This window comes from Spermophilus citellus (genome assembly GCF_964194105.1).
Source record: "Spermophilus citellus genome assembly, chromosome: 18".
NCBI lineage: Eukaryota > Metazoa > Chordata > Mammalia > Rodentia > Sciuridae > Spermophilus > Spermophilus citellus.
The window spans coordinates 9,355,254-9,382,809 of record NC_138200.1 but is presented as its reverse complement, the minus strand read 5'-3'; the positions used below and the strand labels follow the sequence as shown (position 1 = coordinate 9,382,809).

General features: G+C 42.1%; 1 protein-coding gene across 4 annotated transcripts in view; it reads left to right on the top strand.

Moving 5' to 3' along the window:
* ARHGAP35 (Rho GTPase activating protein 35) overlaps positions 1-27,556 on the top strand; it is a 124,478-nt gene that overhangs the window by 29,612 nt on the left and 67,310 nt on the right. Inside the window, exons 1-3 of one of the 4 annotated variants that reach the window (XM_081275419.1) lie at positions 3,193-3,228; positions 6,159-6,196; positions 18,908-22,784. In XM_081275419.1, the coding sequence (XP_081131545.1) occupies positions 19,101-22,784 (3,684 nt within the window). In that variant the 5' untranslated portion in view covers positions 3,193-3,228; positions 6,159-6,196; positions 18,908-19,100. Of the gene's footprint in view, positions 1-3,191; positions 3,229-6,158; positions 6,197-18,907; positions 22,785-27,556 lie in introns of those variants that run through there. The other 3 variants (XM_081275418.1, XM_081275420.1, XM_081275417.1) reach the window with 3 other exon arrangements.

Genomic DNA, 27,556 nt, shown 5'->3' with positions numbered 1-27,556 from the left:
CTTTAATCCCAATGATTTGAGACTGAGGCAGGAGGATCACTAGTTTGAGGCTAATCTGAGCAATTTAGCAAGACTCTGTCCTCAATAATAAAAGGGGCTGTGGTTGTAGTTCAGTGGTAGAGCATCCCTAGTACCAAAACAACAACAACAAAAACCCAGCTAAATATATAACTGAACTATTTAATTTTTAGAACTCTAGAGTTACATTAGGATATATGTAGGGAGAAATTTTGGGGATTTTGTTTTTTTGGAACATTTTTTAAAAATGAAGTCTTCATTCTTTTTTGCCATTTTTATACTTCATTTTCCAGCTTAGTTAATATTGCTCTTTTTATTTCTCAATTCTCTGCTCTTATCTTCATTGTTTTCCAATCAGGAAAGTAGAAACCACCATTCAAGTTGGAGGAGCAAAAGGAAGGAGGAGAGGGCTGTCAGCCTCAGTAAGCTGCTATGGGCTGGAGCCCAGGGTGTGTGCAGGGCTGCTGGCTTGCTGCTCTGGGAAGCTACTGCTGTAGTGATGCAGAACCTGTCAGCCAGTGCTCCCCTGATGCTGCTGGGGCCCCAGGTGGTGTGTGTGGTCACTTGCCTTCCTGTATAGTGGTAGAGTCCTGCGTGTGTGTAGATGCCTTGAGTTTGATTTTGATCCCCATCACTGTGGTGGGGAGGGGGTAGCTAAACTTGAAACCTGATAACTTGAGGTAGCACTTTTATTACTTGGGAATAACTTTGATTTTTTTTCTTTAGACACGTCTTCCATTTAGCAGGTATTTATTGAGTCCGGTGCTAGGTGTGATGGTTAGGTCAAAGGGAAACAGAATAGATAAGATGTTAGGCTGCCTCTTTTTGGAGTTAACAATTTAATGAGAAATAGGCATTAAAGCAAAAAATATTACTCAGCTCTAAGTAAGGCCTTTATGGTTGCTATTTGCCTGGATACTCTCCCCTCTTTGTTAGCCCTCTTTTCCGCTTTGTGGCCACTCTCAGCCTCCTCCTCAGTAGGCCCTGCTTCTCCATAGGACCATTCTTCCTAGCACTGCACTGCCCCCTCACACGCACAGAAGCTCTCAGCTGCTTCACCTAACCTAAACTCATTCCCTAATTGCCTTTTTCCCTCCAGGAGGGTAGACGTCCTCTTCTACCGCTAGTACCTGTGCTCTGCCCATACAGTAATTTTTTGTTGGATGGATGAAAATATATAAATGAAGGCAGCCCAGGAACCAAAGGAAGGCCACAGTGGCTGGAGTCTAGTGAGAAAAAGGTAGAATGGTGGAAATGAGGTCATTTAAAGGCTATATGAAGTATTTTTGGATTTTACTCTAAGAGCAGAAGGAAGCTCAGACGAGCTGTAATCAGGGGATTGACAAAATCAGATCTGTTCTTTGTACATAACTTGCTGCTCTGTGGAGTGTAGCTTGCAGAGAGCAAGAGCAGATGGAGTGGACATGGGAAGGAACATGTGAGGCTGTGGGGATCCAGGCCATCCAGCTTCCCTGGGAGCAATATGTCATCTTTCTCAGCTGTTGAACTTGAGTGTCCATTCTAAGGACAGAGACTGATTGTTATAAGTCTGATTATAATTGCATGCACTTGGGTTATCATTATTCCTGTGAGCCTTACCTGTCTCCTTGAAGAACATCATTGTCCCGTGATCCTGCTGACGGTAAAGAGCTGTCAAGATAGTTTGAGTGTGCGGTGTCATTTAACTAGTTTTTATCTGCATGGGCCTTCCTCCCCTGGCATGATTTGATGATCTAGTTAGGGAGAAAGTTTAGGCCAGTTGGCTGCTCTCCAAGTGTTCTTCTACCAGAATGTGAATATTACCTTTCTCATTTTCTGGCACCATAAGTGGCTTTTTATGTTTAGACTTTTTCATTTTTAAGACTGTTTGTACCTAGTAGTTTTTGCTGGAGGAATTTGACCTACTTTGGTCACTGGAAAGCCTTTTCACTTGCCTTCACTTTTTTAAGCTGAGTAGCCTGTGACAGGTAGGAATGTTCTGTCCCCTGCTTGACATGTTAGTTGGCAAAGTAGTAGAGGCAGAGCTTAATAAAGGTCACTCTGGAAGTTGGGTCCTTGGCATTCGTGGCATTCTTGTGGAGTGATACAGGTTTATGGCCTTTTTATCAAGTTCTTAAAATCAAATGACCTTTAATTAGAAGCAAGCACATGTAAAACTTTGTGACTTCAGACAATACCGGTTCACTGTCTTAGATGATAGAGTTGGGTGTGTGCCTGTAGGAGCACTCATTTGGGTTGGGGGCATGGAGGAGTGTAAGAAGGCCAGGTTGAATGCAGGCTGGCTCTGTCGCTGTCGCTGCTGCTACTGCTGCCAGCTGCTCATTGCATCCTTGCTGGTGTGGAATGTGGACATACAACTTTTCAGCTCAGTTGACTTTTGTGTGCACCTGACTTGGCTGTTAGTGCTTGTGATCCAACTGGTTGAATTTGGCTTTCTGGTAAATAGTCAGTAAAATGGAGTTGGTTTTCCAAGTTTCTTTTCTTTTTTAATTTTTTTTTTTTTAGTTGTTGATGGACCTTTATTTTATTCATTTATTTATATGTGGTGCTGAGAATCGAACCTAGTGCCTCACACATGTGAGGCAAACACTTTAACCGTTGAGCCACAACCCCAGCCCTAGTTTCTTTTTTTTTTTAAAGTATATTTTTATTGATGCATAATAATTGTATAAAATAGTGGGCTTCTTTGTGAAGTATTTGTGCATGCCTATAACAACATGATCATATTGCCCAAGTTTTCTGAGCTCATGTATTAATGAAAATTGACAAGGTATGACATACATATTTTGCTCATCATTTTAGAAGTGGCTCACTGTAATGCTTTGAATACAGAGGAGGAATATGTAAGCTTACGAACAGATTATTACAGAACAGCTCTCTCTCTCTCTCTCTCTCTCTCTTTTTTTTTTTTTTTTTTTTTTTGGTAGTTGTAGATGGTCAGCATGCCTTTATTTTAATTGTTTCATTTTCTTTTTTTTATGTGGTGCTGAGGATCAAACCCAGTGCCTTACACATGCTAGGCAAGTACTATGCTACTGAGCTACAGCCTCAGCCCCAGAACAGTTCTCTTGAATGTATAATATGAGAAAAACCCTTACTTTATTCTGTTGTCTATGAGTCCTCACTGGGGGAAAGGGCTCTGAGAAATGTGTGTTCTCTTTGTCTTGAGTGTGACCTGTGATGTTCTTGATGACAAAGACGCCAGGGTTGGTGAGTTTGAACGGTATCTTGGTATAAACAAGTTATATAACTTTACATGCCCACACCTGTGCTCTTGAGGAGAGTTAGTAGCTGGAAGGGACTGTCATGTTATAGACAGTAAGATTGAGTTCCTGTCGGTCTCTTACCTGGTAGGTTTCCTGAGCGCAAAGTAGAAATTACAGATGGGTTTAGGGGCTGGGCAGTGGTCTGAGGCTGTGAGGGGATGCATGTAGAAGTAAAAGAGCTGGATTTAGATAGCTGCCTATCTCAGAATCCCTCTTTTATTCCGTAGACTATAGTAGTCACATTAGCCATGCCACAGGTTTTTTGGCCATCAGATTGGTGACAAGGCTTTTATAATGATGATGTGCTTTTCCTTTTTATCCTTTCTGGTGTAAGTTAGTAGCCAGAAGTAGCTGTTTGTTGTACATTTATTTTAATACTATTCAATAGAAAGTAGCTACTCAGTATGCTTCCCAGGGCCACGTGTAAAGTGTGGAGCGAGATGAGGTCCCCACAGGAGACACACATGCAGTGGGTTTATGTTAGGAATGAGCAGTACAGGCATTCTGTGCATGTGCAGCTCAGAAGGGTATGTTTATTCTTGATAATTTGGACCAAGAGACATGGTGTTTTGAATGGTAGCCAAACATATGAGGTCAAGGTGATTTCCTCTAGCAGGTAGGACAGCTGTTGTGGAAAGAGTAGGCTGAACCTGTTTTCCTTAAGTCTGAGGGAGAAAGCAATGATAAGGGATGACTCATTGATCTTCAAGAAATGACTGGCCAAGCACTTTCTAAGGAATGGTGGCTGATAAGGAACTAGTTACTATTCTGGTCTCTTATCTTAAGGGAAATCATGATGCTAGCATTTTATAGAAAAAGCTGCTTATAAAATTCCTTTTGTGAGCTCATGTGTATTCTTAGATACTTTTGGACTCCCTAACAGGACCTCTTTTTTGTAGTTTGCAATTGATCTTGAAGTGTTGAGAAACAGGCAGGTGCTAGATAGAACATATAAATAGAATGTCATAAAAACATACCTAGGGCAGTGGGGGGAGCCTGTTGCTATAATAAATGGTGCTGGCTGAACGTCACTCTTCCTGTCCCCTTCTCAATTGTTTTGGTTCTAGGATCTTAGACACTTCTCCCCACACTGGCACAGGACAGCATGAGGGTGGGAAGAAGCTTCAGGGGCGCTGAGAGCACAGGTCTGTAAGTGGCTTCTGGGGCTGCCTTTCCTTCTCCACTTCAGCATCGGCATCTGATGACAAGGGAGCCGGCTGCCTGCCCCACCCAGCTCTGCCTGCCTTCCAGGGGCTTTCATTATAGAGACAATAACTCATGTTCTTCTAAAAGTCCTTTTTAGTTAATCTCAAAAAGAATTCTAGGATTTTTTTTTTTTTCAGATTAGTCAGTTTTCTTCAGATTTTGCTTCTTATTTATCTGCCCTTTTCCCTTGGCCTACTCCCTTGACAGTGAGCCACAGGGTCATCTGTTTAAGTATGGGAAGGAAATTATGGCCTTGAGCACAGTCAGAAAGAATCTGGCTTCCAGGCACTTCCTGTGAGCCACCACTAAATTACGAAAACTAGGCCTGATGATGCTTTTCAGAGGAGCTTCTCACACCACCACCGTGTCAGCGTTTCCATTCGTCTAGGCACTTGTTTTTTGTTGTGACCAGTTTGGAATTGGCCTTTGCATGGAAGCACTTTCCAGTGAGAGTAAAATAGCAGGACCAAGATAGAGTATGTGTGCAGATAGCTTTCAGAACTACCTTTTCCCACAGACCTGGCTGTGCATTCTTGTTCAGAAGCCTCTGCCTCCTCAGGGCAAAGTCCAAACTATCCTGTACAAGGGCCCTTCACAGATTTACAGCCCCTCCCTGCTGGGGTGGTGTTGGAGACCCGACTTCTGGACTGTGATCCTTGACTAACTTGCTATTTCCTTTCTCTGTCTTCAGTATCACTAATCTGGATAGGCTTCTCCAATAAGAGGAGGGAAAAAAGGGTTTGGAACAGAGACAAATCTCTCTGATTCTTGTCTCTTAGCAAAAGCTTGGAAATTAGACCAACAAGTGTCTGAGCATTAAATGGTTTTTTGAACTTTTTGAAAAAGCTATATATTATTGTTATTGTTATTATTTTAATGTGGCACCCCAGCACATAAAACAGACCAATTAGAATTGCTTTCTTAAGGCAGAAAGGTTGGGCATGCCGCCTATTGAGCGTTCTTAGTATCCTGAAAAACTGCCAGTTACATCCTGGGCTCCCCAGAGTGCTGCTTCTCCACATTTCTCTCTAATGCTGTAGTGAGCATTAGAGTCACCTGTTTGACATGACCCCCAGGCAGGGGCCTAATGTAGAAGGGGGAGTGTGTACTGTAGTGATCCATTCACATCCCAGCTCTGCTTTTTAGCTGTGTGAACTCAAGGCTTTTCACTTTTCAGAATTGTATCCTTTTTAAAAATTGCATAGGAGAGTGTGTGAAATAAATGTGAACAGTTAGACTCACCCACATCACCACCTACCACTCGAGACACAGGACTGAAGCTCCACTGTGTGCTTTCTTGTAGCCTCTCCTCTCTAGCCTCAGATGAGAAAACTGAAATGTACTTTTCATGATTTTGTGGGGTTTTATTTTTATTTTTTAATTTGAAATGTCCTTTTCAAATATTGAGATGATATTTGAATGAGAAATAATAGTACTTTTTGCTATAACTTTTCGTTAATAGTGCCTACATGTGACATCTTTTAATTCAGAAAATCTTTTAGGTTGAGCATATTAACTCACATTTTCATCTCCTATAGAAGAACATAGGGGAAAACAGGCTTAATTTAGCAGATTTTAGATAATCGGGCCAGGGGCACAATTTTGTGCTGATTCTAGGTCCTTCTCCCGTATCTTGAAACTGTTCCCTTATTTCTCTCTCTCTCTCAGGCCTTTGGTTTTAACTTCATTTGAAACAAATCAGGCATGTAAGTAAAACTTGACACCAGAAATGGGGGAGGTGGGGAGAAGAATATGAGTATGGTTTTGCTAGTGTAAACTTAAATGATTTCTTTAATCTGGAAATTCAGATTGTTTCTATTAAAATTTACTGGATTTAGAAGTTGATTCTATTTTGTTTCTTTCTGACATTGTTCTTACTATCTGTTCATGTACATTAAATAAAATAGAAGCTAATTATTTTTTTTAAGTTATATATGTAGTGTATCTTTTATTACTTGCAGTAACCTGTTTTAGAATTGGCAATTTATAGAATAATGCACATGAGTAGTGAAGAATAATTTGCAATAATGGACTGAAATCTTCATGTCATCTTAATGCTATTGGGGTAATAGGCTTAATAGTTAGACTTGAAACTGGGTTGCCCAATTTTTCTCCAATTGACAGAAATGCCTATTTCTTCAATACTGTCCTGTTGGCTGAAGTTACCTCCATTCCTTTGCATATTCAGAAGCATTTTTATGAAGAATATTCTTTTAAAAAGAACTTTTTTCCTACTGAGATTTAAAAAAAAAAAAAACCTAAGTAGACATAAGTTCTCAAGCAAAGGCTGAAATAATTTTATGGATTTTATTTGCCATTTCAGAAAACTGTAAAATTGGTCTTAATACCAGGAAATTTGAAGCTAACACCTGACTGTTTTTAGGATCCTGGTTTGGTAATGAATTTGGCTCACCTTTCTTTGATATCTGGTTTATGTAGTGCTTCCAAGTTTGGATTTGCCTTGGCTTTGCATTACCTTTGGTGTGCTATACTTTTAGAGCTTAGATAAATCCTGAGTTTTGTTGTTGTTTTTCTCAACATAGGTCTGAGAATATAGGAATAAATAAGTTTACTTTGCCACTGCCCATGAGTCAGTAAAAACCCCAAACATGGGCTTTTTAAAAAAAATCCAGTCAGGTATTTTTTAACATCCAGTGAGGCAGTAGGGTTACAGGTTCAAAGTCAGCCTCAGCAACTTTGTGAGGCCCTAAGCAATTAGGAGACCCTATCTCAAAATAAAAAGTGATGGGGGATATTGCTCAGTGATTGAGTGCCTATGGGTTCAGTTCATAGTATCAACAAACAAACAAGTATGAATACTGTCCAGCCAGGTGTGGTTGCTACACCTGTAATCCCAGAGACTCAGATGCTGAAGCAAGAGGATTGCAAGTTTGAGGCCAGCCTGGGCAAGACCCTGTCTCAAAATAAAAAGTAGGGTTGGGGATATAGCTCAGTGGTAGAGAGCCTCTGGGTTCAATTCCAGTACAAAAAAAATGACAACAAAAAACACTGTCCAGGGTTGGGGATGTGGCTCAAGCGCTATCGCGCTCGCCTGGCATGCACAGCACCACATAAAAATAAAATAAAGATGTTGTGTCCACCGAAAACAAAAAAAAAAATAAAATATTAAAAAAAATCCTCTCTCTCTGTAAAAAAAAAAAAACAAAACAAACTACAACAAAAAAACAGTGTCCATATTTTCAGCATGCACTTCACCCACTGAGCTAGTTTATTTCCCTTTTCTTTGATTAGAGTAGCATCGCTCCAAATAAGATGTTGTCCATTCACCTTGAAATTGCCATCCATACACCACACCTAGCAACTCCTGGGTCTGATGGAAGCTGTATGTAGGGCATTGTCCATGGGTTGATAAGACCTAGCAGTTCCTCAGAGTTGGTCTTAGGAGAGAAGCAGCTTCCTTCTCTGACAACCTCCTCTTTGGGATCCTCAGTTAGTGTGACCCAGGAGACCAGTTCCATTCTTTTATGGTGTCAGGAACACATATTGTGCGAGTATAGTGGGAAAAACTTGAGTTTGTCTATTACTATATTCTTATAGTAATATATATATATATATATATATATATATATATATATATTAAAATTTTAATATTTATTTTTTAGTTCTCGGCAGACACAACATCTTTGTTGGTATGTGGTGCTGAGGATCGAACCCGGGCCGCTCGCATGCGAGGCGAGCGCGCTACCGCTTGAGCCACATCCCAGCCCCTCTTATAGTAATATATAAGTGAGTGTTTCACTCAAGACACCAAACACAAGACATCATGGATCCCTCAGATTTCAAGGTCATTGTATGTTCTTCAGTCTTAGGGATAGTTTTGATAAATGCCCCATAACAAGGTAGTAAGTGCCCCCTGAATGGAATTGTCTAGTCCAAAGTCCCAGAAGTTGTCACTGGGAAGCACTCCAGGCTTTTGCCATAAGCCCTAGCCTGGGCTCCGCATAGGTCTGTTACATAGAAATGTGTCCTGACCAGCACTCCAATCCTGCTCCAATGTGTGGGCTTGGGCAGTCTGACTGGTTCCTATTTAGCGTGTGCATTTAATATTGCTAGCAGGGTAGATTTTGATGCCTCTACTAGGTAGAGGAAACATTTCCAGTGAGATACAGCGTTCATCCCATAATATAATCAGGTAGAAGAGGCACAGCCAGTTTGCATGAAGCATCTTTGAGTACATGTCCAACTTGTAAGTTGATGTAGCTTAGCAGTAGAGCATTTGCCTGATATGCTTGAGATCCCAGGTGCAGTCCCCAGCAAGGCAAAAAATAAAAATAAAAAAATAAAAAAAATTAGGGCTGGGGTTGTGGCTCAGTGGTAGAGCGCTTGCCTGCCACGGGTGAGGCACTGGGTTCGATCCTCTGCACCACTTATAAATAAATAAAGGTATTGTGTCCATCTGCAACTAAAAAAAAAACTTTAAAATATGTGTTGTGTATGTATATATGTACACAAATACCCCAACTGACCTATAAAATTTTATCCTTTTTTTTTTTGTGTGTGTGTGTGTGGGGGGGTACTGGGGATTGAACCTAGGGCCTTGCTCACTGAGCTACATCTTCAGCCTTTTTTATTTTTTGTTTTGATATAGGGTCTCACTAGTTGTCCAGGCTGGCCTCCAATTTGTGATCCACTGCTCTTAGCTGCATATCTTATCTTAATTCTGTCAGCCCTTTCCAAACTGTAGCCTCCATTAGAATCTAATCAACAAGTTTTGGTTTTATAAAATGAAGAAGGGGAAGAATTTCCCAAGTAGAAATAAGCCTAGTTCCATAAAACATTCAGGAAAAGTAGATATACCCTTTGTTTTTGTTGTTGTTCTTTTTAGATATACGTGACAATGGAGACATAACTCCTTTTTTGCGGGGGGGGGGGGGGGAGGCTGGGGGCTGGGGGATGTACTGGGGATTGAACCCAGGGCCTCGAGTGTGCTAGGCAAGTGCTCTACAGCTCAGCTAATAATTCTATCACTTTTCCTTTCCTAATTTGACACAGGGTCTTGATAAATTACCCAGGCTGGCCTTGAACTTGTGATACTACTGCTGTAGCCTGTCGAGTAGCTGGAGTTATAGGCATGTACCATTGCACCCAACTCAAAATTTTCTTTATTTAATTTATTTTTAAATTCACTTAAAATTTTCTGCCTTCCTAGAATGGGTCCTTTGACTCTTCCCTCTGCCTCTCATCTTTCTTGTTAATTCATTTAATGCTCTTCTGTAAGACCCATAAGGGGAACTTGAGTCAGCAAATGTGGGAAAGCTCTCTAAACTAGTTTTTGGTTTTGTTGCAGTAAGGTGACTTGGGGGTGTTCACATTCAAGGACTCACCCCACTTCATCACGGCATTTTCAACAACCTGGGTAATGGGATGTGTCAACAGGTGAATATTTTATCCACCATAAAGCCTGTCCTAAGTGCCTTGCATAGGGGGACATCAATTGCTTTAGTTTCAATGTTCTTTCACTTGGCATTGATAGATGGAGGTCCCAGCACCCACTTCTCAGTGTGAGAAGACCTTATAATGTCTTCTGTCCTGTCCATCAGGTTGATTGGCCATTCTTGGAGAATAACCTCTGTGTGGCTGGTCAGGTAGAACTATCTGTGATCATTTCATAATAAGCTTTGTGTCTTGCACCAACCACACCATGTTCTTCCTCTCTATAGCATTTAGAACCAAGGACACTGCCCCCTACTTAGTCACTCTCAGTGTCCACCTCAGTGCCAGCTCTCCAGAAAGGTGATGCTACCGATCTGCTGGCTGTACCCTGCTTTGCTTCCCTGTCTCCATGTCACTGCTTTCTTGGTGATCAAAAGTCTCAGCTTTTTCTTGTTCTTGCATAATTTTTTCCCTTGGGACTACTGCTTAAGGCTGGTGGCCAAAGCTCAGGCTGGCTTAGATCTGAGACTGGTCTTGAACCAAATCTGACCCAGTGCTCTCTCTGCTTTCATACTATGTTTCTTTTCTTTTTTTTTTTTTTTTTTTAAGATAGAGTGAGAGAGAGGGAGGGGGGGGAGAGAGAGAGAGAGAGAGAGAGAGAGAATTTTAATATTTATTTTTTAGTTTTTGGCAGACACAACACCTTTGTTTGTATGTGGTGCTGAGGATCGAACCCGGGCTGCATGCATGCCAGGCGAGCGCGCTACCGCTTGAGCCACATCCCCAGCCCTCATACTATGTTTCAAATAGTGATAACCAAGGGCTGGAGCATTTAGCTTTTTTCTGAGTAGTTTTCATATTCTTTAGTATCCAGTGAACCAGCTCCCTAGGAGTTGGATCCATCTTTAAATAACACAGGCAAATTTTGCTTTTAGTAATTGGGCACCCATACTGTGGGCCTCCCAGAAGTCAATCTACCTTTTTTCCTTTTTTCTTCTCAAACCACATTTCTACAAGCCTGGGCCATCCTAGCAAATCCCAATTCTGACATCGTTTCTGAGAATATAGTAATAGACAAACTCAAGTTTTTCCCACTATACTCGCACAATATGTGTTTCTGACACCAGAAGTATAGAGTTCTCCCCCATCCCCATATCAAAGAAGCCATCAGTTCTGTAGCAGCCTCTGAAATGTTCTCAGATTCATTTTAGTTCTGAAACCACACACCTGGATAAGTGTCAGATCCCATCAGTTGAGGGCTCAGTCCTACTAGCCTGTCCCCAAATTCCAATGCAAGTGCCAAGTTGTTAACCTTGCTTTTGACTGGTTATCAGTCAAGGTTCCCATGACCCTTTTCTTTGGTCAGATTAATTTTCCAGAGTGACCCACAGAACTCAGGAAAACATGTTTCCCTGTTCGTAGGGTGAGGAATTTGGGAAGGGATGTCCTGTCCTCTGTTCTCTTAGAGCCTGTGTGTGTGCAGCTATCCAGAAGCTTGCCAGACCCTGTCTTTGGGGTTTTGTGGGGACTTTGCTACATAGGTATGGTTGATTAAATAATTGGCTCTTGGTGATCAGTTTACCTTCAACCCTCCTCTCCTCTCTGGGAAGGTAGAGCTGAAAGTGCCAGTCTTCTAATTCTGCCTTGGTTTTCCCTGTGTGCAGTCCCCTTCTGAAGCTGCAGAGGGTCTTCCGGTGCTCTGTCAATCATTAGCACAAAAAGACACTACTTTGAAGATTCCAAATATTAGTAATTCTCTACCAAGAAAATGGGACAAAGACCAAATATATATGTCACAATATCATAATAAGTAACCCAGGAAATTTTACTACATCATGGAGAATGATTACTCAGTTTTTTATTTTGTGTTTGTTTATATTTGCCTTAAATTTCAGTCAGATAGCTTGATTAGAATTCTGTAGCTACCTTGTAGAAAGCTGCTAAGGATAAAATTTAAGGAAGTGCTTTTACTAAAAGCAGTCTCCTTATTCATCATGGGAATATGATTCCATCGTGTGAATAACCTGGCTAGAAATGTTGATTCTTTAGGACTGGTTTGTAGAGTTCTCCACATCCCAAAGCATGAAAATTGTATCATAGTGGAAAATGGGCTTTCTGTATTTAGAGTAGCCCAGCTATCATGGTAAAATTGCAGCATGATTCTGTTTTTCTGCCCTGGGATTCAGAGGTCCCTTTACCAGGGCTTGGGAGAAAAAAATGAGTCAAGAGGGGCAGGAAGGGGCATTTGCAGAAATTATAAATGGAGTGGCAGAGACTCATAGCTGCTCTTTAAAAAATTAACTTTAGGCCAGATTCTTTCTTTCTTTTTTTTTTTTTTTCTTCTTTTTTAGAGAGAGATTTTTTTTTTTTTAATATTAAGTTCTCGGCGGACACAACATCTTTGTTTGTATGTGGTGCTGAGGATCGAACCTGGGCTGCACGCATGCCAGGCGAGTGCGCTACTGCTTGAGCCACATCCCCAGCCCTAGGCCAGATTATTTCAAAATAGACATGTGAGTTACTAGTCCTAATCTTCTGACCCCTGGAGTTTTCCTGTTTGGGCTTTCTGGAGGGTACTGTACATGTACTCTGCAGAGGGCGTAGGTAAGCTGACTGCTCAAACCTAGTGTCTAAGAATGGCCCATCAATTGGATGAGATCACAAGTTCAAGACCAGATGGGTAAGCACTTGAATCAGTCTTTCCAAAGATCCAGATGACCTATTTTGGAAATTTCCTGTGTAAAGAGCTTAAAGGGATATAGTTATGTTCTATGGCTAGGAAGAAATCTTCCCCTTTAGATGGGAGTTAGTTATTGGGGGGGGGGGGGTCATGTGTGCAGCTACCAGTACTGTTTAGGAAAGTGTCATTTGTTCTTTTCTTTGTAAATCCATGATTTTCTATACATGAAACACACCCCCAATGTTACCATTTTGATTTGTGTTGGATCAAAAGGCAGAAATATAATTGCAAAGAAATTCTAATAGTGTTTTCTTTTATGTGAAATGATTGACGCTACTTAGACTCTGTTCTAAGGAGTTATGGTAATTTTTTGGGTGAGGAGTTGAGGTAGCAGTATTACCAACAATAAATAACGTCAGTGGGGTAAAAAAATCTTATTCATATAAGACTGTCAAAGATAAAATACCTGTTCATAGTTTGAGCCCAACTGTCCTTCACATTCTGGGTGTGGAGGATGGATATCAGGGATTGAACCCAGAGGTGCTTTTACCACTGAATCACAAGCTTAGTCCTTTTTTTTTATTAAGTATAACTTGTTTCTCAGGTAAAATATAAGATCCTCAGCAGCTCCAGGTACAAGGGAATGCCTGTAATCCCAGCTACTGCTAGGAGGCTGAGGCTGCAGGCTCAAGGAGGCCAGCCTTGGCAACTTAGTGAGAACCTGTTTCAAAATAAAAAGGGCTGGGGGTATAGCTCAGTGTAGAGTGCATGAAGCTCTGAGTTCATTCAAAAAGATCCTTGTCAGCAAGGACAGTGCCCTTCCTTTTCTCTCTCTCTCTCTCTCTCTCTCTCTCTCTCTCTCTCTCTCTCTCTCTTTTGGTATATATTGGATTAGGTTGATAGTCCTCAGTTGGAAAGATGAGAGTAATACAAAAATGGTCATCCCTCTGAACCATGAGGGAAGTTTGCTCCTGTGAAACTGGTGCCATCAAGTGGGGACCTTTTGTTATCTGACCTTGAAGGTTGTATTTTTTTGCTTGTTGAGTTTAATGTAGTCATTTCTTTTGTGGGGGGCTAGAGAAAAGAAAGTTTATTTGGGGGCTCACGATTTCAGAGGTCTCAGTTCATAGACAGCAGACTTCATTCCTTGGGGCCTGAGGTGAGGCTGAACATCATGGCAGAGGAGTATGGCGGAGGGAAGCTGCTCACAGATCAGAAATCAGAAAGAGAGAGATCTCCACTTACTTACTAAATATATATATATATATATATATATATTTACCCCCCCATCCCAAAGCCATGCCCCCATTGCTCACCGCCTTCAGTTGTAACCCACCTGCCTCTAGTTTCTACTTAGATAATCCCATCAGGGGGTTGATTCACTGATTGGGTCAAGACTCTTATAACTGAATCATTTCTCCTCCGAACCTTCTCACATTGTCTCATACGTGAGCTTTTGGGGAACACCTCACATTCAAACAATAACATTTCACCTCTGCCCCCGCCCCATAAACTCACATTCATCTCACAATGCAAAATGTATTTTCTTCATTTCCAAGAGTCCCCATAGTATCAACAGTTCAAGATTGCCCAAAAGTTCAAGCCCAGAGTCTCTTCTGAGATTCAAGGCAAGCTTACATCATGAGCCCCTGTGAAAATCAAAAGTAATTTACAAGCATCCAGTATATAAAGGTACAGAGAAAACATTTTCATTCAGAAAAATAAGGGCATAGAAATAAGGGATGGGACCAAAGCAAGACTGAAATCCAGCTGGGTAAACAAGTCCTATAGCTTCACATTCAGCATCTGGGGTAGATGGCATGGTAATGTTCTGTCCAAAAGGTTTGTGTAGCTCTGCCCATGTGGCCTTGTTGGTTGCAGCCCAAGTGGCCTATCTGTTGGTTGGTGTCTCTGCTCAATCCTGCAGCTTTCCTAGGACAATGTCCCACGTTACTAGATTTCTTAATCTCAGAGGTCTCCACTGCAGCTTCAGTTTCCTTCTCACATCTTCACCCTTCGCCCTTTCAGGGGCTGCCTGCAGGGACTTCAATTCTATTGCACTTTGCCTGGCCTCTCAGGCCTTCCTTTGAAATCTTGGTGGAAGTCTCATGACCCCCAAACTTCAGCTTCTGGCAATCTTGGAGAACCAGCACCATGTGGTTGAGGCCAAGTTCTGTCACATCTAGAGCAGTAGTAAAGTCTCCAGTGAACCCTGGCTGCTGGTGCCTCTGAGTGTCTGGGTGACTGAAGACATTGAAAAAACTTCTTAGGCCCCCTTAAGCAAGGGTTCCCCACTGGTCTTTTCTCAGAAGAATTTTCATTTTTACTCCCTAGAGTCTGAGATGGATGTTGTCTTGCCAGATCTTGAGATGTCCTCAAGGCATCTTTCTCAATGTTTCTGGGCAAAGTCTTAAGTGGCAGTAATTTAAGGACTGCAACTTCCTTAGCCCCTGTTTTACTTAGCCTTTCATGTCTAAGTTTTTCAAATCATTTTGCTCTGTCTTGTACTCCTAAATATCACAAAATCTTGGCCAAAAGCCACCATCAATACCCGTTCCACTTCCTGAATGCTATGCTGTCTAGAAATTTCTTCTGCCAGATTAAGAAGTCCATCACTTTTTAAATCAGCCTCACAGAAAATCTCAGAACATGGGCAAAATGCAGACAACTTCTCAGCCAGAACATAACACAGAGGGCCTCTAGTCCAATTGCAGTATGTCCTCCTTTTCCTCTAACCTCTCTTGAGCCCTGTTTTCACTGTCCACGGTCCTACTGGCATTCTGGTCTTCTGAGATCCCACCAGAATCAGCCATTAAGCTGCACTTACAGTAATCTAAAGCATTTCCAGCTTGCATTGCTAAGCATCTGGAAATTCCTCCCACCAATTACAGAAAGCTCCAAAAGCTTCTGAACCACATAGGTTAGTCACAGCCAGGTCCCCACTGCTGGTACCAATTTCTGTTTTAGTCAGGTTTTTTGCTGCTGAGATTAAAAGAATTGACAAACAATTGTAAAGGAGGGAAAGTTTATTTGGGGAATTATGGTTTCAAAGGTCTTCATCCATAGACAGCAGACTCCATTACTCAGGGACCAAGGTGAGGCTGAACATCCTGGCAGAAGAGTGTGACAGAGGGCACCAGCTCACATGATGATCAGGAAACAGAGAGCTAATATAGTCATTCCATAATAAGACATTCTTCATTTATAAACAAATGGGTAGAATAATGGTATTGCTTCAGATTCCAACAGAAATTTGATTAACAGAAATGAAGATACCTGTTATATCTCAATCAGGTTCGAAAGCAAGACTATAATTCCTGTTTACAGCTAAATGCCCTGATATGTCATTTTTTCATATTGCTAACTTTAAGTCTCATCTAGGTTTCATGGGTGAATAAGGACCTCGAACTCTGTATTTCCATCTTCTCTAATTTGTCTGTATTCAAAAGAAAAAACAAACCAGATAATTATTTTAGTGTTTATAAATATGAAAATGGGAGCATTGAGCTTTTAAAAATATATTTTGCTTAAAAAGTCAGTGCTTTCATAGACCAGAAAATAGTGTTCTTTTATTGGAGCTTTTTTATCCCATCCTACCTGGCCCATTTAGAAGGTAAACTCCTCTGGAAAACTGAGGCGTGAGACTAGCAGTGAAAGTGCTTTTTGTGTAGGTCTTTCCTTTTACTCCCTCCCCTAGCTCAGTTTTGCCCTGTACCTGCTTAACTACCCATGTAACTCAACAGCTTTGAAAACTACTCAGAAATTTAAGATGTTGAGGTAGTAAGGAGGTTTAGGAAATGCTTTTTGCACTGTTAGTTACAATGTGTATTTCCATTCCTTTTCTATTCCATTCGGGTTAGGGGAAATTACCATAACAATATGTAGCTTCTTTCTCTAGTTCCCTGTGAAATTATTTCCTTATAGTATTAGTTGATGGTGTTTCTGGAAGTGGTTGCATTTTCTCATAGCTGGAGATGGTGGTTTGGTTGTGGATAATGGTGGAAGGTCTGTGTCTTACAGAGACGTCCAGCTCACATAGCCCAGGAACCTTTCCTGCTATAGGGAGGCCGGTGGGCTGCTGGGAGGGGAGAGTAATGCACTAGGCATATATCCTGATGGAGCTGTTTACAGTATGAACTTCAGCACCCACTAATCCTGGGATCATGGAGGCATTTTTGGGTCCTAGGAAATGTGTGCTATCTTCGGAATGTTACCACTTCTCACCCTGGGTGTTTTGTAGAGGTGTTAAAAAAGAAAACAGCCTCTTACCTTCCAGCAGAGGCACTCTGGTAGGGAGCCAGTGTCTTGGTTAAACAAATCACAAACAGTTCTAGATGACTGGTGACAAGTTCTAAAAAGCACATGGATGTTTGCACTATGTTTTATGACAGCATATTTTCTTGACAAAGAATAGAAAATATGCCTGAGATATATTCCTCTCTTAAATAGTTAACTTGTGGCATCAAATTTGAAACTGTTTAGTATCTTTGTTTTTTTCTAATCTAAGTAGCTCTGTAAAACTCAAAAATAGAGGGAGTTACTATTTTAACGAATTCCTTTCTTCTCTGTTGTAACTCTTCAGTTAAAAAAGATTAGTAATGGAAAATTATTAGAATGCATATTTAGATTTTGCTAATGCAGTATCTCAGTTACACACTGTGAATACCAGTTCCCATCAGTTTTAAACTCTTAAGACATGGTGAAGTCTTGGGCATGCACTTTCTTTTTTCTCTTTGTGGCTTTCACATCATTAAATTTAGTGACTCGGCTAATTTTTTTTTTTTAACCCACCTCTTAGAAAATTGTATGTGACCAGGTACTTACAGTTATTTCCTTTAAACCAAGTGTTTGAAATGTCTTTAGATTCATAGCAGCCTTTGTTTACAGTGTAATTCAGTCCTGTTGAGGAACTAGTAAAACTGCATTATCCAGACATCAAAGCTAAGATGAGTGTACTTATTATACCAAGAAACTTATTAGGTTTCTAACAAGTGGAAAGTTACCAGAGGTCCAAAAATTAACCACTTCCATGCCAGCTAATTCTCATTGGGGTGGGGTGGGGGTTAGTTGTCTTTGTAATTCTCTGCTACATTGTCTAGAGTTAACTGTTGCTTTCTTTTCTTTAGCATCTTTCAGATAATTGAGATTATCATGCCATTAAAAAAAATTATAACTAAACAAGATGTTGAATAATGCATTTTGGTTCATATCAAAATCAAGCCAATATTTTTGTTGGAAGGAATAAACTATTAGATCTACTTTACAGAGAATAATTGAGTCATAAGACAAGGGATGATTTGCTAGCCGCATGTAGTAGTCACTTCAGTTGGACTGGTATTGCCAAATTGTATTTCAAGAATGGCCAACCAGGTAGCCTTTTGAGGCCTGCCAGACCCTGGGGTGAGGAATTGATAGAGATGGGCTCTGTTGAATCCTCCTACTCAAGATTCTGTCAAACTTAAGTGTCATTATAGGTTGAAGCAGAATTGTACACTTACATTATAGGGTAATTGGAGAAGCACTTTGATTTTGTACAGATCTTTCCTGTTCAGGAAATATATATATTTACCTACTTCAGAGATGTATATAAACATGCATTAGACAGTCACAAACATCTTATGATTTTGTTCATGTAAGCAGTCACCTAGGGAAGTGGAGAGATGGGGAAGGTTTATCTCTTTTTTCCTTGAATGCTCCACTTGTTTCTACTGAAGTATGGAACTTGGCTTCTTTAGCAGCATGTCATTATTTGACATTCAAATTGTCCCAGACCTGGCCATTGGGAGCCACTCTGATGACACCCATGTCCTTGCAAGATGCCCCATCAGTTTTTTTTGGACAAGATATTTCTGGCTGATCTTGTCCCCACCCTGTCCTAGCCCTGGAAGCAGTCATTCTTTGAAGGCGCCCTCACAATCTTTCTTCAGCATTTAGTACAATCTTTCTTCATCATTTATATTATTTTTATATAATATAAAAAATATTTATATTTTCCTGTCTTAGTCTAGATTCTACTTCTTTGAGAGTGCATAGATGTCAGTCTTATTCGCCAGTATCTTCCCTTAGCATAAGGCCTAGCACATTAGGCATTGACTAAACATTTATTTATTGAGTTAAAAAATGTTGTTATGGGGCTGGGCTGTAGCTCAGTGGTAGAGTGCTTGCTTTGCAAGCATGAGGCACTGGGTTCGATCCTTAGCACCACGTAAAAATAAATTAATAAAATAAAGATATTGTGTCCATCTACAACTAAAAAAATATTTTAAAAATTTGTTATGGTTCAGTGATTAAAACTGGGTTTTAAAATGATGCTGATGGCTTTTCTTTGTTTTCCTTCATCTAGGAAGAAATGTTGGCAATTTGGCAATGAGAAGTTGTGAAAACTGACCTCATAGTGGTACACAAGCACTATGGGACCTGGCACTCGTGCTTATTGGGCAGCCATTCTCCACTGGTAATGTTGAGCAGCCCTCCACTCTACTGGAAAACACTAATCTGATCTTGGAAGTGGCTGGTTGTGGCAGGATGTGTCGACGATGATGATGGCAAGAAAGCAAGATGTCCGCATTCCCACCTACAACATCAGTGTGGTGGGATTGTCTGGGACCGAGAAGGAGAAAGGCCAGTGTGGCATTGGGAAGTCTTGTCTCTGTAACCGCTTTGTGCGCCCAAGTGCTGATGAGTTTCACTTGGACCATACCTCTGTCCTCAGCACCAGTGACTTTGGCGGGCGAGTGGTCAATAATGACCACTTTCTCTACTGGGGAGAAGTTGGCCGCTCCCTGGAGGATTGTGTGGAATGTAAGATGCACATTGTGGAACAGACTGAATTTATTGATGATCAGACTTTTCAGCCTCATCGAAGCACGGCCCTGCAGCCCTACATCAAGAGAGCTGCTGCAACCAAGCTTGCATCAGCTGAAAAACTCATGTACTTTTGCACTGACCAGCTGGGGCTGGAACAGGACTTTGAGCAGAAACAAATGCCAGATGGAAAGCTGCTGGTGGATGGTTTTCTTCTTGGTATTGATGTTAGCAGGGGCATGAATAGGAACTTTGATGACCAGCTCAAGTTTGTCTCTAATCTCTACAATCAGCTTGCAAAAACTAAAAAGCCCATCGTGGTGGTCCTGACCAAGTGTGACGAGGGTGTCGAGCGGTACATTAGAGATGCACATACTTTTGCCTTAAGCAAAAAGAACCTTCAGGTTGTAGAGACCTCAGCAAGATCCAATGTAAATGTGGATTTGGCTTTCAGCACCTTAGTGCAACTCATTGATAAAAGTCGGGGGAAAACAAAAATTATTCCTTATTTTGAAGCTCTCAAACAACAAAGCCAGCAGATAGCTACAGCAAAAGACAAATATGAGTGGCTGGTGAGTCGCATTGTGAAAAATCACAATGAGAATTGGTTGAGTGTCAGCCGAAAGATGCAGGCCTCCCCAGAGTACCAGGACTATGTCTACCTGGAAGGGACTCAGAAGGCCAAGAAGCTGTTTCTACAGCACATCCACCGCCTCAAGCATGAGCACATTGAGCGCAGGAGAAAGCTGTACCTAGCTGCCCTGCCATTAGCTTTTGAAGCTCTTATTCCTAATCTAGATGAAATAGACCACCTAAGCTGCATAAAAGCCAAAAAACTATTAGAGACTAAGCCAGAATTCTTGAAGTGGTTTGTTGTGCTTGAAGAGACACCATGGGATGCCACCAGCCACATTGACAACATGGAAAATGAACGGATTCCCTTTGACTTAATGGATACTGTCCCTGCCGAGCAGCTCTACGAGGCCCACTTAGAGAAGCTGAGGAATGAGAGGAGGAGAGCTGAGATGAGAAGGGCATTCAAGGAAAACCTGGAGACCTCACCTTTCATAACTCCCGGAAAACCTTGGGAAGAGGCCCGTAGTTTTATTATGAATGAAGATTTCTATCAGTGGCTGGAAGAATCTGTATACATGGATATTTATGGCAAACATCAAAAGCAGATTATAGACAAAGCAAAGGAAGAATTTCAGGAGTTACTTTTGGAATATTCAGAATTGTTTTATGAGCTGGAGCTGGATGCTAAGCCCAGCAAGGAAAAGATGGGTGTCATTCAGGATGTCCTGGGGGAAGAACAGCGATTTAAAGCACTACAAAAGCTCCAGGCAGAGCGGGATGCCCTCATTCTGAAGCACATTCACTTTGTGTACCACCCAACAAAAGAGACCTGCCCCAGCTGCCCAGCATGTGTGGATGCTAAGATTGAGCACTTGATTAGTTCTCGGTTTATCCGACCATCTGACCGGAATCAGAAAAATTCACTTTCTGACCCCAACATTGATAGGATCAACTTGGTTATCTTGGGCAAAGATGGCCTTGCCCGAGAGTTGGCCAATGAGATTCGAGCTCTTTGTACTAATGATGACAAGTACGTGATAGATGGTAAAATGTATGAACTTTCCCTGAGGCCAATAGAGGGGAATGTCAGGCTTCCTGTGAACTCTTTCCAGACACCAACCTTTCAGCCCCACGGCTGTCTCTGCCTTTACAATTCAAAGGAATCACTATCCTACGTAGTAGAGAGTATAGAAAAAAGCAGAGAGTCCACACTGGGCCGGCGGGATAATCATTTAGTCCACCTCCCCCTGACATTAATTTTGGTTAACAAGAGAGGAGATACCAGTGGAGAGACCCTGCATAGCTTAATACAACAAGGTCAGCAAATTGCTAGCAAACTTCAGTGTGTCTTTCTAGACCCAGCTTCTGCTGGCATCGGTTATGGACGGAACATTAACGAGAAGCAAATCAGTCAAGTTTTAAAGGGACTGCTAGACTCAAAGCGAAACTTAAACCTGGTCAGTTCTACTGCTAGCATCAAAGATTTGGCTGATGTCGATTTGCGAATTGTTATGTGTCTGATGTGTGGGGATCCTTTTAGTGCGGACGATATACTCTTTCCTGTCCTTCAGTCCCAAACCTGTAAGTCTTCCCATTGTGGGAGCAACAACTCTGTTTTACTTGAACTTCCAATTGGACTACACAAAAAGCGCATTGAACTGTCTATTCTCTCATACCATTCCTCGTTTAGCATCAGAAAGAGCCGGTTGGTTCATGGGTACATTGTTTTTTATTCAGCCAAACGCAAGGCCTCCTTGGCTATGTTATGTGCCTTTCTTTGTGAAGTGCAGGATATTATCCCTATCCAGCTTGTAGCACTCACTGATGGCGCCATAGACGTCCTGGACAATGACTTAAGTCGGGAACAGCTGACAGAGGGGGAGGAGATCGCTCAAGAGATTGATGGAAGGTTCACAAGTATCCCCTGTAGCCAACCCCAGCACAAACTTGAGATCTTTCACCCATTTTTTAAAGATGTGGTGGAGAAAAAGAACATAATTGAGGCCACTCATATGTACGATAATGCTGCTGAGGCCTGTAGCACCACTGAGGAGGTCTTTAACTCCCCCCGGGCCGGCTCACCACTCTGCAACTCAAACCTGCAGGATTCAGAAGAGGATATCGAGCCCCCATCTTACACCCTGTTCCGAGAAGATACATCACTGCCCTCTCTGTCCAAAGACCATTCCAAACTTTCTATGGAACTGGAGGGAAATGACGGGCTGTCTTTCATCATGAGCAATTTTGAGAGTAAACTGAACAACAAAGTACCTCCACCAGTCAAACCAAAGCCCCCTGTCCATTTTGAAATCACGAAGGGAGATCTGTCTTATTTAGACCAAGGCCATAGGGAAGGACAGAGGAAGTCTGTGTCCTCTAGTCCCTGGCTGCCTCAGGATGGCTTTGATCCTTCTGACTATGCTGAACCCATGGATGCTGTGGTGAAGCCGAGGAATGAAGAAGAAAATATATACTCTGTGCCCCATGACAGCACCCAAGGCAAAATCATCACCATTCGGAACATCAACAAAGCCCAATCCAATGGCAGTGGCAATGGTTCCGACAGTGAGATGGACACCAGTTCTCTAGAGCGAGGCCGCAAGGTATCTATCGTGAGCAAGCCTGTGCTGTACAGGACGAGATGCACCCGGCTGGGGCGGTTTGCTAGTTACCGAACCAGTTTCAGCGTGGGGAGTGATGATGAGCTGGGGCCCATTCGGAAGAAAGAGGAGGATCAGGCATCCCAGGGCTATAAAGGGGACAATGCTGTCATTCCATATGAAACCGATGAAGACCCGAGGAGGAGGAATATCCTTCGCAGTCTAAGGAGGAACACTAAGGTAAGATGCCAGTTTAGAATGAATCATAGAGGTTGATTTGTGCGCTAGCTCAGGGAGAGTTGATTGATAATGATGACTTTTCAAGGACAACTTATTCTGGTTAAAAAAAAAAAAATTCTTGTGTGTGAGAGAGAGATTTTTAACTTTGACCTTGCTTTGAAGAGTTAACAGTATTTCAGATCACTACTACAGGCTGCTTGCAAGTAGTAGTTAGTAATAGGTAGCCTGAGTTGTCTTTGTGTAAAACAGTAATTACCAAAATGAGCAAATGGTGCAGTACTCATTTGTGTCCTGCCAAGTGGTCAAGCCAGTGAAGATATACTTGCTCTTTGTCACTTCAGCATCAGATTGTAGACTTAACATGACTCAGTCTCTTACTGCTAAATATAAATATTATTCATACATTTCTTAAATGTTCTTTCCCTTGCTGATCCACAAAAGTTGCTATATTTTAGATTAATGAGAAATTAGATGCTTATTTGTACTCATAAAGCAGTGAATGGCTTTCAGTACGTAAATGGAAAAGAGTCTTGCCACTGAGAGTTAGAAAGTAGTCTCATATTTGTGAAATTGAAATGCTGTCTAGCTCTATTTATTGTGTCCTTCAGCAAGTTGCTGCTATCAGTGAGAGCCTCTTTTTTTTCTTTTTTTGGTACCATGGATTGAACCCAGGAGCACTTTACTATTGAATCACATCCCCAGCCCTTTTCTATATATTACATTTTATTTATACTTATCACTTTTGATGTTTGCCATAAATATCTACGTATGCAACTCAACTCTCACTGAGTTACTTAGTGCCTTGCTAAGTTGCTGAGGCTGGTTTTCAACTCAGGATCCTCATGCCTCAGCCTCCCCAGCTGCTAGGATTACAGGTGTGTGCCACCATGCCTGGCAAGAGAACTTCATATTTTACATAGGGACCACAGTGGGGCAGGGAGGGAAATGGGAAGGGATTAAACAGATAACAGTATGCATCATGTATGCCAGGCCTGCTCTGCCAGATGTAGAGGCAGTGACCCCAGTACAGCAGCAGATGAAGTAGAATTTTTTGCACAGAATTGTAGTTTGCAGGGCAAAAATCTGTAAGTGGTACCCTGTCCCCAACTTAGTCTTTTTAGAGTAGCAGGACATACCCTCTCTTTCCAGAGAAAGACATCTTGATGAGAGACCACAACAGAAATACAACAACTCTTGATACACAGAATGGTTTCTCTATGTCAAAAGTTTTTGCTGTTCTCCTTCCCATGAAACAGTAGAGAACAAAGTCACTAGTCTGGAGGTATTACAGGGACCTGTGGAAAGCAAAGTTGCCAGAAACTTTTGTGCTGTTACAAGACATACGGAATCAGAAGGCTCTAGAGTCCAGGCTGTCTCGAGAGCTGACAGTTCTCTTGTAACATAACATGGAGGCTAGTTCAGCAGCAGTTTGTGCCCTCAGAGATGGAGGGATGTGTTTCCATTGCCTCCCGAGGAAATTGCATCCACCTCGCGTTCCTTCATTGTGTGCACAATGTTCCCCAGTCACCATTAACCAGGATCTTCCAGAGTTTTCTTACCTGTGCAGTGTCAGAAAGGGCAGGGGGCAGTGTGATGTGTTCTGCCTCCCTCATCCACCACAAAATGATAATAGATATCAATACATTCTTCTGTTTTTCCTCCATGTGGAGTCCTTCATTGGATCTGCCTTTCCTATTTTATTCTCCAAAGGTTGGTAGGAGGCAGACACATTAAAAGTGTCCTTACTCAGGAAGCCAGAAAAACAGCCTGCCAATATTTCCCAAAGCTCCCGTTTAATGATCTGGAATCCAAACATTTTGGCTTTCTTTTCCTCCTCCACTCCCGGTGAAGCCTCTTGCCAGGAGAGCCTATCTGAACGTGACATTCTTCTAAATTTGTGGGGGTGTTTGCACACCTGGGAATTAGGAAGGTGGCATAATAGCGTACTGAATTATGATTTTTTCTGACTTCTGGCGATATTTTTAAATACTGCAAATGATGCTTTTAAAATGCATTCTGAAACAAGCTGTGCTTTCAAGAGCTGTCACTCTGCTGCAGGTTCAGCAGGAACAGCTGGCTTCAGAGCTGCAGAGATGGCTGTGTTCTTGTTGGTGGCCAAGCTCTTCACCTGGAACCCCCTCACTCAGGGCTGCCAGGTCCCCATGCAAGGAGCCAAGATTGCTGGCCCATCTTTAGTGATGTGGACCATGTCTCTTTGAGTCAAATAAAAACAATTCCTCTGGCTGAAGAGTAATTGCATGCCAGAAGTCAGTTTAGGAATATCCTTTGGAAAGAGTAAATGAAAGGTGAAATTGTCTTTTCCTGCAGTGGAGAAATGATCTTTTGGACTGAGCATGGCTGTTTTGTCAGCCTAGTGCAAAGAGGAAGAAAGCCTTTTTTACCAGAGCAAATCTCCTATCAAAATTGCTGCCATGGGCTGGGGATGTGGCTCAAGCGGTAGCGCGCTCGCCTGGCGTGCGTGCGGCCCGGGTTCGATCCTCAGCACCACATACCAACAGAGATGTTGTGTCCGCCGAGAACTAAGAAAAAATAAATTAATATTAAAAAAAAAATTGCTGCCATTAAGAATGCAAACTGGGGACTGGGGTTGTGGCTCAGTGGTAGAGTACTTGCCTAGCACATGTTAGACACTGGGTTCAATCTCTAGCACCACATTTATTTGATTTTTTTAACTCTTTTTTTGTAGTTGTAGATAGACAGAATGCCTTTATCTTGTTTAATTTTTTTCAAGCCCAGTTCCTCACACATGCTAGGCAAGTGCTCTGCTGCTGAGCTACAGCCCTAGCCCCTCTAGCACCATATTTTTAAAAAATAATAATAATGCAGATTGATGGGTTGGGCTTGTAGCGCAGTGGTAGAGTGCTTGCCTAGCACGTGTGAGGCACTGGGTTTGATTCTCAGTACCACATATGCTGACCATAAATAAAAAAAGGTCCATCAACAACTAAAAAAATATTTTTTAAAAAATGCAGATTGGCACTTGTTTTACTGGAAAAGCAAAATACCATCAAGTCAAAGAAGGCCAAGCCAGCCCCTCTGTTGGGGATTTGGCCTTTGATTTTTATTGGCATGACAAAGCAGTACCACATTTATTTGAAGTGAGGGGAAAGCCAGGCACTCAAACTTTAGTTGGTTGTGGAAAACACCTCAGTCCCTCCTCCATGCCAAATATTCGTGCAGAATGGCCCAGCTCCTTCTTGCCCAGGTATCGGCACCCAGTTGGGGTAGCAAAACTCACACAATTACTGAAAATGGGTCTTCTGCCCAGGAAAGGCTGGGTGTGGGCAGAGAGCCCACAGTGGGGCTTGGGGATGTTCAGGTAGAATGGGGTATAGTGATTAGCAGCTGAGGCTCTGGGAATCAGGGGGCCTCTGGTCAGATCTCAGCTCCCCTGTTTCCTCCCTTGGGCTTTGAACACATGAGTCACTTCTCCATACCCTGCTGTAAAAGAGGGAGCACCTTCCTCTTAGGTTGGGAGGAATGGACACTGGACAGACCAGGGAAGCCTTAGTGGCTGGTGTATAACGAGACTGAAGCGTTGGCATGGGTTGAGTGGAGACCTGAAAGTGAAATAGGCATGTCATACTCAGAAAAAGGAGATAGCTGGTCTGGCCTAGCTGACCAACACCATGCCTCCTCTCTGTGTAAATTTTAACCCTTGTGTTACTTGTCTGCTTTCTTGGTGCTTCCCCTGGCAACTGCCCTAGTGAAAAAAACTCTGTCCTGGGCGCCAGTGCACCAATGGGGGAGAAAGAAAAATTACCCAGTGCCCTTGGCTAATTTGCTAGATTAGTTCTTCGCTGTGAAACTGGAGTCAGAGTGAGGGACGAGCTTTCATCTCTCCTAATGAAAGTGCAGACTGTAAAGCTGACTCTCCTTCTGGGTCCTTTTCCCAGAGGAACCATTCAGCAGCCCACCCTCAGTGGGAGCCTTCCGCACTCCGCTGAATGAAATTGAAACTCTGTGATTGCACTTCAGCGAGGTTTGTGAATAGAGCTTTGTCTAAAGCTTTGGTGCTGCACATGGTCTCTGTCTCCCAGTGCCGTGCGTTTGCAAAGACGAGATTGGGATCGGCGGCTCTTATTTTAAAGCCAAGAAATAAGCTGGGGAGCCTTGCTCCACAAATGTCCTGAATTTGATGTGTTTGACCACGATATAAAGAGAGGACATTATTGGCTGTTTACCCTTTTATCTGATGTGTTCTTATTTTTGTGTAAAAAGAAAAAAAAGACAAAAAAGAATGATAAAGAAAATCTTTCACTCACTGTAGCTGCCACATGACAAGACAACCTATTGAAAAGCTAACCAATTCAATCACGCATTGTTTGGTCTATAAGGCACCAAGTAACCAGTTTGACAGTTTGTGGGCCCCCCCATCCCCCCAAGTGAATTGGCTTATTTCATTGGATTCAGTGAATTGGCTGGTTGTTGTGGCTTTGTGTGGACACAGCTCTCATTCTGTGAGGCCTAGAGCAGAGTTAAAGTTTCTAGTGTGAATAAAAACCAGCTGGAGAAGTGGACCGCTTGCTCCCCTGGGAGGGATGTTGATTTGACAGACAAGTTGAATGCTATGAGATCTGAGTTCTTTGTAACCTGCTCAGGAAAGACTCAGCGTGTGCTTCAGAAAAGGCTAGCCCTACTCAATGAGATGGTGGTGGTTCTGCTTGGGTTTTTTTTTGGTGGTACTGGGGATTGAACTGAGGGAGCTCTACCACTGAGCTTCATTTCCAGTCTTTTTTTTCAATTTTATT